Source organism: Chionomys nivalis, chromosome 3 (assembly GCF_950005125.1).
Source record: "Chionomys nivalis chromosome 3, mChiNiv1.1, whole genome shotgun sequence".
NCBI lineage: Eukaryota > Metazoa > Chordata > Mammalia > Rodentia > Cricetidae > Chionomys > Chionomys nivalis.
In genome coordinates, this window is record NC_080088.1 from 39,561,419 (window position 1) to 39,574,612 (window position 13,194).

The window sequence follows — 13,194 nt, forward strand, 5'->3', positions numbered from 1 at the left end:
TCTGCACGCCGTGGCCTTCCTAAACGTTCGGGTACCTCCTAGCTCGCGAACTGACTCATCAGAATTCCTCGCACTCTCTGGGCCAAGCGTAGGCGCCCGGCCGTGAATGAATGAATGGATTTGTAGAAAGAAGGCGGGGTTCGCTTTCTCGGGGTGCGACTGACTCGCTGACTACGCCAGCCACAAAAGAACAAGAAGACCCAAAGCGCCCTTGGGCGACTGCCCACTGCCAACCAGGCTCCCTCGGAACCAGCGCGGCGCTGCGGCCACGCCCCGCCCACCGGAGAGAGTTAGGAAGTACGGGCTGGCTGGAAAACCGGAAGCGCTGGTGAGCCCCCGCGCATGCGTGCCCGCCCCGGCTCGCACTTCCTACACCCGGTCATCCAGTGAGGACGCGGGGCCGCGCACCCGACACAGCCGGGTCCTCGCCCGCCGGGCGCCTCACCCCGCCGCGCATGCGTTCTGGGCTGGCCCGGCCGCTTCGAGGCGGGGCGACGGCACAGGGTTTTTGGTTTTTTTTTTCCTCTGCTCCCGCCCCTGCTCTTCCCACCTGCCACGTACGGGAGCGCAGCTCTCGCTAGGCTTGTTGGGTGTGTGCGATTGGCCAGGCCCGCGCAGCTCTCAGCTCGGCGGGGCTCGGCGGAGGGCGACCGGGCGAGCGGGGTCCGAAGCCTCCCTGCGAGAGTGCGGAGTCCGCGGCGGCCAGGCCACACAGCGGCCGGGTCGGCGGAGACAGCGGCCTCGGCAAGCGGGTACGGCCGCTCCCCGAGGAGGCCGGGGAACCCGGGAGGGCTGGTGGGCTTCTGGAACCTCCCAGCGCCCGGAGGGTGGGGCCGGGGACCGTGGGAAGAGGATGGGAGTGAGGCCGGGGGAGGCCGACGAGCGGCCCTGCGCGGGGGAGGGGCGGCCGCCAGGGGGAGGGGAGGGCACCCGGCCTGGCCTGGCCTGGCGGGCGTTTGGGCCCCTTGATAACCCGTTTCTGGTCTCTCGGGGCCGCAGAGGGTTGAATTACCCGATTAGAGGAAAGGGGGTTGGGGAGGCCTCGGGCGTTTGGTCCCTCGCCCTCCAGAGCGGTGGAGAGTTGAGTGAGTCGTTCAAGGCAGAGAAAAGGGGTTTGAGGAGGGCCCGGTTGGTACCTAACCCCTGGAGTGGTTTGGATGGCGGAGCGTGGACCCCGAGTAGACCGCGGTCACAAAAAGGAACTCCTGTCGGTCCTACACTGTCATGCTTAGTGTCCCCTTGAGGCCTTACCCAGTTTTATGGATGACAATTCCTAACTTTGGTAAGTTTTGTCGCTGGGCACTGTAGGAAGAATCGTTGATGCCTGATCTCAAAGATGATACAAATTTAGCCATTTCTCTCCTTTTTCACGTGAAGAAATTTGGAGAAACGTGGAGAACTTGAGCTTGCCTAGCTACCGGTGAAAATGGTTACCATTCTTGCCCCAGGCGTGTCAGAAAGATTTTGAGGCCTCTAGGCAGTTTTAGAATAATCAAGACTGTGTTTTTCCTTAAAGAAAACTACTTTCCTTTGAGGGTGTGTTCCATAGAAGCTTCTGAGTTTTATGAAGGCGTTACCCTGGGGATAAGCAAGAGGAACCTGGGGCTTGACTGTTCTATACTTCCTAGTGTAGGGGGCAGGCTTTAAGTCCTTGGGCACATCAGTTTATCCCAGTAATCAGAAAATTTACTGGCTGGAGGGTCACGTTAGTGTTTGAGTCACTTCTGGACTTCAGAAGTAGTAAGATGGCAACAAAATAGATTTTTTAAAAAATGTCATTGGGATCTCGCCAGCAGTTCTAGGAGCGAATTCATGTTCATTTCTACCTTATTAGCAAAAAGCAGTACCGCAGTTGACACTGTGGATGTGTGGAGGAGGTTTCCTTGGATCAGGAAATAACTGTGATGTTTGTGTATTTACCTGAGATCACTACACCAGTGGGGGACAGCTTTCTCAAAGACTGCAGGGGGTTTACAGTCAGTAGGGAATACTAGAAGTGAGTCAGGGCCATCATGGCAGATGCTAAGGATATTCAGTGTTAGATTTTAGGTTCCTGGGATCTGTGCTTCCAGCCCCGTCAGAGGGCATATTACCAAGTGTATTTGTGCTGGAACTTATGAGGTGGCCCCTTTGGCCTTTAGAAGGTGGCCAAAACATCTGGAACTGACTGAATGTTCCAGCTTTCTTCTCCAAGTGCCTTTGTTCATTGGCCCTTCTGTGCAGGAAACAAAGATCCTTAAGTAGCATTTGTATGTCGGGTACTATTTTAGGTGCTTCCGAGAATATATAATAGCGTTTTACTAAAACTAAGCACCGGTCCTTTATAGAAAGTGCTAGTTTATATGGCCTGTAGATAGAAGGCAGTAAGTGCAGATTTATTGAAAGATCTTTCCTTTCAGGCTGTCGGTGAAAGCATGGTGTACTTACTGTCTTGTTAAAGTTAACTATACCTGGGCTGTAGTAGATGTTCTGTAAATAGTTCTTAGAGGTAGAGAACCAGTTTGGCCAACAAGTGAAGAGTTAATTCTATAGAGGTTTCAGGTCATTACAGTCCTTATGAGAACTCCACTGTGAGACTAAAAAACTGTGTGTGCTCTTTGTATTAAGATAAGCATGGCATCCAGATTGTGGTGCCCAGTTCATGCTGTTCTACTTTGACCTTGTAATGTTGTGTTTAGGTTGCTGCATTAAAGAGTTGCTAGTAAAAATGTAATCTTCCCACAGGATAGTGAAGGGGGTTTATTCACTTATGGGATGGCTAGATGAAAAAACTGGAGTATTTATGTGAGGAATATTGGGAGATTTACATTTAATCGTCTTGACATAAGCTAGGATTGATTTAAAACTTCTCAAGTTGAATAGTTTGGTGATTTGATGAGTGAGGGCTTTTCCACATTAAAGGGGCAGGGCAAAAATAATTGCAAGAGAAGTGTGATGTTGTGGATTCAGTAAGTTGTAGAGAAGGAAACAGAAAGCTGCCAGTAGTGAAAGTTCATGATTGAAATCAAAATGGCCAGCAGGAGGTTTAAGACAGCTTAAATGGCTCTCAGTGGTCATTGACTTGGAACAAATGAAAGAGCTGATGGGAAGAACGTTCTGTGTGCATAGATAAGCATGCTCAGGGATTACTGGGCCTTGAGAAAAAGATATTAACCCATTATATGATCCTAAATATATACTTTTACAGTAGTGATTTGAATTATTAAAGGTCTTAGTGTTTAGAATTTAAGTTTATAAAAACAGAAGACATACTGAGTATCTGAAGTTAGGTAGTAAGAGGAAAATAAAACCCAAGAAAGGAGAATTCTGTAGCAAACTAGTATTAAGTAGCAAATTCTGTCACTTAAGTTTATTCACTTATGTGGTACCAGGTATTTATTGAACCCAAAGCCTTATGTGTGCTAGGCAAGCACTTTGCCAGTGATCTATATCCCTTTTTCTTTCTTTTGAGACAATCACCAGTAGAGTAGCTTGGACGATCTTGAACTTGCTTTGTAGTTGAGGCGGCCTTGAGATCCTGATCTTGCCCACCCTGCACTTAGTTCTCTTTCTTCTTTTTAAAATAAAGAATGCATGGCTGGGGAGATGTCTCAGCTGTTAGGAGCATGTACGACTCTTGCACAGGACCTGAGTTCAGTTTCCAGTACCCATACCAGGGGGCTCAAAACCACCTATGGTTCCAAGTCCTGGCAATCCCCAACATTCTGACTTTCTGGAGCATCAGCACACAATTAAAAATAAAACAAATCTTAAAAAAAAAAAAAAAGAAGGCCTACAGTCTAATGATACACACCCACTCTGATTGGTGGGAATGTGGGTTGGCAGGTTAATGGAGTTGTGTAGCTTGATCATGGATAGTTTTGTTAGAAAGCTCAGGAGAATATTACTCATTTGTCCTTTCTCATTGAGTTTCCAAAATGGGAAATTAGAAAAGGTACTCTTGAGATCATATTTAGAAAAAATAGGAGACTGTAATCCATGTTCATACATGCCTCCTCTCCCAGGTTAGAGTTAAAAGTTGACAATTTTGTAGCCATTGTCTGTCTGAATAACTATTGTGTACAAGGCCTCTTTTAGACTCTAGGAAGGTAGCAGACAAAATAGTAACTTTTATATAATAAAAAATAATGTTTCATAGTGTTTAGTGCAGTGGGGAAAGTAGAAGATAGTGATGAGAAGACTTTTTTTTAAGATTGTTAGGTGGAAACTCCAGCAGGTGACATGGGACTAACAGTCTGGTCAGTGAGGGTGTGAAAGAGTTCAGGGCAAGCGCACAGCGAGCACAAAGCCTTGAGTTGGGAGGGGGTCTTCAACGCTGGTGTAGCAGCTGTAAGTAAGAGAAAGAAGTCGGAAATGTGGCCAAACACTAGGCCAGAGGCTGGGGACGCCACGTTTTCCTTTTTCTGTGGGAATTCATTGGAAGGTTCCAAGTAGAATGGCATTAGATTTTTTTACAGAACAAATTTATTTGTTGAAAATACAGTGAACGTGGATGGAGGTAAGTAAGCAGACTTTTGGAGGCATTCTAAAATAAGTCAGACAGATGTTGAGTTGGATTATGTTGATGATAGTGAAGATACTGAATTGGTTGGATTCCCAAAACATTTTAAAGGTGGTGGTAGTAGCAACTTACTTTGGATGTAAGTTGAGATAAAGGAAGCCGCAAGGCCTTTTTTATGTTGTGTTACTAGAAGAAAGGAGTTGCCACTAACAGATGTGAAAAGTTAGGAGAGGCAGCTTGGGGTAGAAAATCAGGAATTTATTTTTAGATAGTGATATTGGTATTGTTTCTTAAGTAGTTGAGTATATGAGTAAAATAATACTATACATAATAATAGAAATTACAGTAGTAATAAAATACTTCAAGACTGTTTAGAACATATATTAACAACAAGATTAGCACACATACACACCCTCCTCCTGCAAAACAGGGTTTCTCTCTGTGACGGCTCTGGCTGTCCAGGAACTAGCTCTGTAGACCAGGGTGGCCCCCAACTCCCAGACACCTTCCTGCCTCTGCCTCCCACTACTGCCACTACTGCCCGGCTGTTGTGCACGTTCTTAAGGGGTAACATCCTGATGCTTTGTACTTTTCACTTGTTTCATTGTTTAACCATCAAAACTATTTCTTCAGTTTTTTTTTTCCTAGAGTTGTGTGTATATAGAGCATCCTGGAGTCCACCATGAATGGACAGTTGGACCTAAGTGGAAAGCTAATTATCAAAGCTCAACTTGGAGAAGATATCCGCCGAATTCCCATTCATAATGAAGATATTACTTATGATGAGTTAGTGCTAATGATGCAGCGAGTATTCAGAGGAAAACTTCTGAGTAATGATGAAGTTACAATAAAGTATAAGGATGAAGGTAAGAACATATTTAAGGCTAGATTTAGCTCTAGGTATTATAGTTCTATTAAGTTCTTTTACCCATTTTTTTCAGTGGACTATTCACCATGAGTGACCACTTTTATTTACTGTTTGCAAAGTTTATACAATTCTTTGTTCATTAAAAATGTAATTTATTGGAAGAGAGTGTCTGACATATTCACATGACATTTTTACAAATATTTTCTTTAACTTCCTGCTCAGATTTCCACATGTATATTCAAAGTTGAAAGGATTCTTACACTGTATTGGACGGGAAAGGATTTCTTTTTTTTTGTTGTTTTGTTTTTTGAGAGGATTTCTTTACTAACTAAATATGGGAAAGCTGGCTTAAACAGAGGCAGGTGTATCTCTTTATTCTTTTTCTTTTCTTTTGGCAAGGTCTTAACTATGTAGTCCAAGACGGACATGGCCTCGAGGCTTTCCACACCTGTCTAGAGGAGTTTCTTTGTTGTGGGAGTTCTCGGTGTGCATTAGTGCACCGTGCTGATGTGATTGTCAGTTTGTTGTGTGCAGTGCTCTTAGACTCATTTCACCATTGCTGTTTTTTACAGAGATAAATTTGCCAGACTATTTAATCAGGCTTCTTTGTTAGCATTACCAATTTGTTAGCATTATTAAAATTTTCTTATCGGATTGTTACCAATGCCAGTTGTGCCTGTTACCATTATCTTTTGTCTGTTTCATCTTGGGCTTAGCATTTAGCATTGCTGCTTGTACTGTGCTTGCTGAAACAGCATCACCCTTTAATACTCTAACACTGCTTTTCCCGGTTGTCTTTTTATCACTCACACCTGCATTTCTATGGGGACTGGCTTTAAGTCGTGATGGTTATTGTTTTAGAAACCTTATGTTCTCAGTGGTTCAACATTCAAGAAATCAAGAAGTGTTATCTCTGATCCTGTGACTTACCCTGAGCATTGCCCTCCAGCATGCAGATAACAGAATAGGAAGAGATTTTACTTGCTAGAGTTTGAGATGATGTCCATTTGTATACAAAGTGTAGATCAGGACCGGGTCACATGGCTTTGCTGGGCTACAAATGGAAATTATTCTTCTCTTGGCACCTATTTTGTGCATCTTACATACTCTAAATCACCTGGTGATCAGCTATGCTGGTCATGTGTAAATTCTCCTTGAGTGTGCATGATCTGAGAGTACCCAGACCAGTGTTTGAGAATCACTTTTGGCCTTTCTACTTTCTTGAGCCATTGCCTCTGTTTATAGAGACACAGTTTCACCTCTGTGCCATTCAGATATATTCCTTCGTGGGGTGAATTCCTTCTCTTTCTTGAATTTATAGCTCAATTTGTTTTTTAATTTTTTTTTTTTTTTTTTTTTTTTTTTGGTTTTTCGAGATAGGGTTTCTCTGTGGTTTTGGAGCCTGTCCTGGAACTAGCGCTTGTAGACCAGGCTGGTCTCGAACTCACAGAGATCCACCTGCCTCTGCCTCCCAAGTGCTGGGATTAAAGGCGTGCGCCTCCACCGCCCGGCCTGTATTTTTTTTTTTTTTTACTGGCCTGGGGATCAAATCTGGAACTTCTAGGCAAGCACTTTACCAGTGACCCTCGCCCAATACCATACACAACTCAGTATTTTAATAATCATTTTAACCTGAGACCTCTACTCTTGCCTCACACTTAGTATGTTGTAAATTGACCTTACGATTGACTGCTTTCTCTTGTCTCCCTCTCATGTTGGCGAAAAGTCAGCAAACTGTGGAGGATAAGATAATAAATACTGTAGGTTTGCATATCATAGAACACCTCTGTCATACTACTGTCATTTTTGACAACTTAAAAAATTAAAAAATGTAAAAGACATTGATAGTTCATTATTCTGTAAAAATAGGAGTGGTTGTGTTGGGTTGTAGTTTCTGGTTCCCACTTTGGGATCTCTTCCTTATTGAAGTCTGTCTGTAGTATGAGCTGCGGGCCTGCTTTTCGTCCTGCCCAGCTCCCGCATGGTTAGCTTTATACCCGAAATAACAACATATGCATTGTATTCTTTTAAACACTGCTTGGCCCATTTCTATTCGTGAGTGTAGCACCCCAAGGTGCACTTACCGGGAAGATTCTAGCCTACATCCATCCTGGGTCAGAGCTTCATCGCATCTGCTCTGGAGCACATGGGCATGGCGTCTGTCTCTGAAAGGAGCTGCCCTGCATCTGAGCTCACTTCCTCTTCCTCCCAGCATTCTATTCTGTCTACTCCACCCACCTAAGGGATGGCCTATCAGATGGACCAAGGCAGTTTGTTTATTGACAAATGACCTTCCTCCATCATTTCCCCTTTTTCTGTTTAAACAAAAAAAAAGGAAGGCTTTAACTTTAACATAGCAAAATTACATATAACAAAACAGTTATCAAGTAAAAATTACAGTTACAATATTTACATCTACTTTATCTTTTATAACAAAGGAAAACTATAACTATAACTAACTATTCTTCAACTCCATCAAAGACTCCAGAAAGATACAATATTACCTAAGCAAACAAGAAATAAGCAACTTACAAAACTCTAGAAATCACAGAGACATCTCACTGCCTGGACAGTCACCCAAAGTTTCTCTGTACCGTTGGGGCATCCATCTTCGGCTTACAGGTCCATAGTGTCCAGCAGACATTTCCATGAAGCAGGAAATTTCAAAGGCAGTTCAGTCACTATCTGCTGTGTCCTGCAGAATGTCTCGCAGACTCTTTCATGAATCAGGAACCCCGAAAGATCATCTCACCTTTACGCAAGTTCAGCAGTCCTCTCTCTGCGGGTTCTTTGTGTCCAGTTTATGCAACAGTCCAGGCAAGAGCAGTGTCTTGCCCAAATGTCTATCAAACTCCATAAGGATCCTATTCGATGCCCATCTTCAAAGTAGATTGGTGCTGCCAGGAGCAGACATGTCTCATTGTCATGAAATGCCCTAAATTATTAAAATATTTTAAATTCCATAGTCTGCAGTCTTTGAAAGATATGAAGAATGTCTATCTAACTGAAATATATCTCTATATATCTATAAAATCTAACTAACATGACTACAAGCTTGACTATTGATGATTATCCATTAGCAACCTATATTTCCTAATTATACATTACATTCTTAAGTGAACTACACAATCATAATACCTTAATCAAGAGCAGAAATACATATACATATAACAAAATTGACCTTAAAATCCATACCAATGCAAATTATTCATACCTATATCATATCCCCCTTTAAATGTAAAAGAACATTTATAAACAATATTTGGGAATATGGGCGCAGTTATTTCTCTCCAAACTGCTTCTTGCTGAATGGGGGCGCTGTTATTCGGGTCTTTTATGGGATAACCTGTCTGCTAGGTTCATCTCAGTCGGCAGTTGAGCAAAGTAATTTTCTGAAGGTGTTTACAGCAACCTTTCAGGAGGGCGTGGTCTATCATACCATATTGAAATAGAAGAAACCCACAGGGTCTCATCCGCTGTGAAAACAAAAGAAGAAACTCTTTTCCAAAGTATCATATCCTTAGATCCAAATTCTGAAGTCAAGGTATTTTGAAAATATCTATCTTGGATTAGTTCAGCAGCATTTATAAACAAATATCTTTTAGCATCTGTTGCTCCTTCCTCAGCATTCAAACAATTCAAACAGAGCGTAATAGCATATAGTATCAAGATTCTCTGTGTATTTTCCATCTTTGTGCAGCTTTATTTTAACTCTATTTTGTTTATTTTTATCTTTGTTTTATATTCTCTGTATATATTTGTCCTGGAATAACTCTGTAGACCAGACTGTCCTTGAACTCTCAGGGATCCGTCTGTCTCTGCCTCCCAGGCATTGGGATTAAAGGCCTGTGCTACCACACCTTGAAGTCACAGAGGTCAATCTCCCTCTGTCTCCTAAGTGTTGGGATTAAAGGTGTGTACTACCACACCCAACTACTTTCTTCCTTCCTTTCTTTTAGCCTGCATATATTTTCTACACACTGTAAATCATTTAGAAATTTTCTTTTGTTTTGTTTTTGAGTCTCTCTTTACTGCATATCTCTCTTTTTTTAATCTGACCACATGAGCCTTCAAATTACTGAGCAATATGGGTAGGATTAAAGCCGTGGCTTTGCCAGCTAAATCCAGCCCATTCCTTAGCTTTCCAGCCTCATGGCAGAGGTACCAGCTGTAGCCATGTTTATCATCACAACTCTGTGGCGTTTCAAGGTCCTTGCCAGCAAACAAGCTACAACACTCAAATGCTCTTTCTGTAGCTGACCTCCTGCCTCAGAGTCAGAGTTTGCTCTGGCAGGACGGACCAGAATGCCAGCATTTTGAAACAGCACAACTTTTTTCCTGCTACGGCTGAAAACAAACAAGCATGCAATCAGCTTTTATCAATACCATTTAAATGTTTCGTGGCAGGACCCCTTAATGAGCTGCAGGATTTTGCAGCTAAAGCTGAGTCAGGAAGCCTCTCTTAGATGAGAGCACTTACTTGCCTCTAGCAAGCAGATCAGACCCGAGAAATTGCTACTACCAAGATAACATGCTTTACTCTATTCTTTCCCAAGCTTTCTCAGGCTTTCTGTAGATTCAGTGCCCCATGTCTGGGTGCCATTCTGTAGTATGAGCTGCGGGCCTGCTTTTTGTCCTGCCCGGCTCCCGCATGGTTAACTTTATACCCGAAATAACAACATATGCATTGTATTCTTTTAAACACTGCTTGGCCCATTTCTATTCATGTGTGTAGCACCCCAAGGTGCGCTTACCGGGAAGATTCTAGCCTACATCCATCCTGGGTCAGAGCTTCATCGCATCTGCTCTGGAGCACATGGGCATGGCGTCTGTCTCTGAAAGGAGCTGCCCTGCATCTGAGCTCACTTCCTCTTCCTCCCAGCATTCTATTCTGTCTACTCCACCCACCTAAGGGATGGCCTATCAGATGGACCAAGGCAGTTTGTTTATTGACAAATGACCTTCCTCCATCAGTCTGTCCCCCATATGCAGTTACCACATTTATTTGCCTCCCTCTAGCCTTCTTCTTTTTTTTTTGTAGTGTTTTAAAATATCTTTTAATTTGCTCATATCATATTGTTTCTTAGTCCATATTGGCCACCACGTGAGATATCAACGTAGATAGCATTCCAACAGAAATGCTCATTCTGTTACTGCTATAAAAAAAAAAAAAGACTAAGACTGGGTATTGAAGTTTCACTCTTTTTGCATCTATTTGTAGATTATTTTCTTTAAGATGTATTTATGAGCAAAATCCCTGAGAATTGAGTACTATATGTGTATATGTATGTACAAGGATCTGCTTATAAAGATCTAAAAACAGTTACAAAGTACCTAGTTTATGCCTAGATTTTGGCATATTGGTTCTAAATAAATATGCCTAACAAGTTTTAAAATTGGCATAGTAGAGTGCTTCAGGACAGAATTCATCGCCAGTATTTTGAAGGCACCCTTGATTGACTCTTGCAGCTGGCTCCCCTACTCATTTCATCCTTCCCTTATCTTTGTGAATGCTTTTGAGTTGATAGAGTAGTTTTACTGTTTGTATCCTAGATGATCTCACTCTTCAGCATGCATTATTTTATATATATTTACATAGGAACATACTTTTCTGTAAAAAATCATCTTGAGTATGGTCAGTGATCTAGAAGATTTCACTCTGGTGTACTGAAGTGGCCCCTGTCAACCATTTTGCAGCTCTGTGACTGATTTATATAATCCCCCTCGATTTGTGATACTGTATTTTTTTAAAAGTAAGGATTTGAACCTTGAGAATCCTTGTTTTCATATTTGGTAAATCTATTTAAGTGTTTTAGAATGGAAAGATTTTTCAGTCTAATCTAGTAATTTGTAATATTGTTATGCCTCTTAAGCAAAGAAATGATATGTTCGATTCATTTTTGAGACAGAGTTTCTCTGTGTAGCCCAGGCTATCCTCAACTAAGAGATTTGCCTGACTCTGTCTCCCTAGTCCCTAGTGATGGGATTAAAGGTGTGTACCACCACACCCTGCTTAACTTTTTCTACATTTTCTCATGATTATATGATAAATATTTATAGAATTTGTAGGCAAAGTTGATTTAGTATTTTTTAAAAAAAATCTTTCTTACATGATACTTGATTCTTATGAGGGATTCTAATTGTGCTCTGTAGTTTCATTTTTATTTATAAGTTTTTTGTATGATCTGGTTTACTACTGTTGCAAATCTGAATTTATTTTTCTTTTTAATTTCAGATGGAGATCTTATAACAATTTTTGATAGTTCTGACCTTTCCTTTGCAATTCAGTGTAGTAGAATACTGAAACTGACATTGTTTGGTGAGTGGCAAACTTTATAATGAATTTATTTCCTGATGTATTTTTATTTGCTTTGGCTTTTTACTTTTAATGACTCAGAGTTACATAATAAAAATATTTGCATTCTTGGGAGACATTGAATTACTTGAAACTATGTATTAAAAGTGGTAAAAGTTTAATTCAGGCAAAACAAGATTATTTTGTTTTTGAAATAAGATGTAACGTAGAGATTTCTAAGGGTCTGGATTGATGACTCAGCAGTTAAGGGAGCTTGCTACTCTTTCAGAAGACCTGATGTCTATTCCTAGCATTTGTATTGGGCAGCTCAGTCACCTGTAATTCCAGCTCTGGGGATTTGACACCCTCTTTTGGTCTGCATGGGTACCATACCAGGAGGCATACAGATAGCATACAGACACACATACATAAAATAAATATTTAAAAGAAAATAGGTGAAATTTGGGGGCATAGGGAGGCGGACAAACAGAAAGAGAGAGGCTGAGAGAGAGACAGAATGGGAGATACTTAAATATAAAAACCTGAAACTTGGAGTATTATTGGTCGCCGTGGTGAAGTTTTTACTTTGCATTATATAAGAACTACCTTTTCATGTCTTTGTGGCAGTGTAGGTCAAGGATTCTAGATCTTTCAGTAGGCTCTACTTTCAAAAAAAGAATATTGTAGAAAACAACTCTTGCCTTGATATGGGAAAGATCAAGGATACACTCGGGTGTTGGCATTTTGGGAGTAGTCCATTAAGAATTTATTACCACGGTTCTTAGGTGGACTTTGTTTAAATCTAATGTATCTGTGTAGTTTTGAGTCTTTAGAGCCTGCATATTGCCCAAAAAAATAAAAAACACAAGAAAAGCAAAACTTTTTGAATCTCAACCCAAGTCATAGATGACCAGAGTATACTGGTGATCTGATGCGTAAGATACACAATGTAGTCCATGTAACCAAGAATCAGTGAACACACCTCGAAGCAAGATGGAAACCAGTCAGTAGAATTAGAATTAATGTGTGTCAAAAGTTATTAAGAACTTAAAAGAAGGATAATTGTATTTAAGAAAAAGAAACTATGAAAAAATAATTTAGTATTAAAAACATAGCTTGATAATTTTTAGAAATGAAAAATAAAATTGAAAGAATGTAGTGTACATACATAATAACCCTACAGACTTAGAGAATGGGGATGATGAGAATGAAACATACACTTTATATTAAGAATTTAAAGGGTCAGATGGAGTATAAATATGGTAAAACATAGCTAAAGAGATTTTCAAGATTATATAAAATAAATGAAGCTTTAGATTCAGGAGACATATTAAGTCTTGAGGAAAAAAAAATAAAAGTCCTAACTAGATGTGTTATTTAGTAATTAAATCTGGTAATAGAAATCACATGTTTCCTATGATTAAGAAAAAAATTATAGTCTGCTAAACTCCAGCAAAAAGTAGAAGTGAAAACATTTCAAAGAGATTGCTAAACCAGTAGATACTTGTTAGAATTTTTAATGTCTTCAGC

At 41.0% G+C, this 13,194-nt stretch overlaps 1 protein-coding gene across 4 annotated transcripts in view; it reads left to right on the plus strand.

The window, feature by feature from the left end:
• Positions 1–491: 491 nt before the first annotated feature.
• Tfg (trafficking from ER to golgi regulator) overlaps positions 492–13,194 on the plus strand; it is a 32,588-nt gene continuing 19,885 nt past the window's right edge. For 2 of the 4 annotated variants that reach the window (XM_057765515.1, XM_057765516.1), the window contains exons 1-3: positions 492–752; positions 5,135–5,367; positions 11,605–11,688. In XM_057765515.1, the coding sequence (XP_057621498.1) occupies positions 5,184–5,367; positions 11,605–11,688 (268 nt within the window). In that variant the 5' untranslated portion in view covers positions 492–752; positions 5,135–5,183. The remainder of the gene's footprint in view (positions 753–5,134; positions 5,368–11,604; positions 11,689–13,194) is intronic. The other 2 variants (XM_057765514.1, XM_057765513.1) reach the window with 2 other exon arrangements.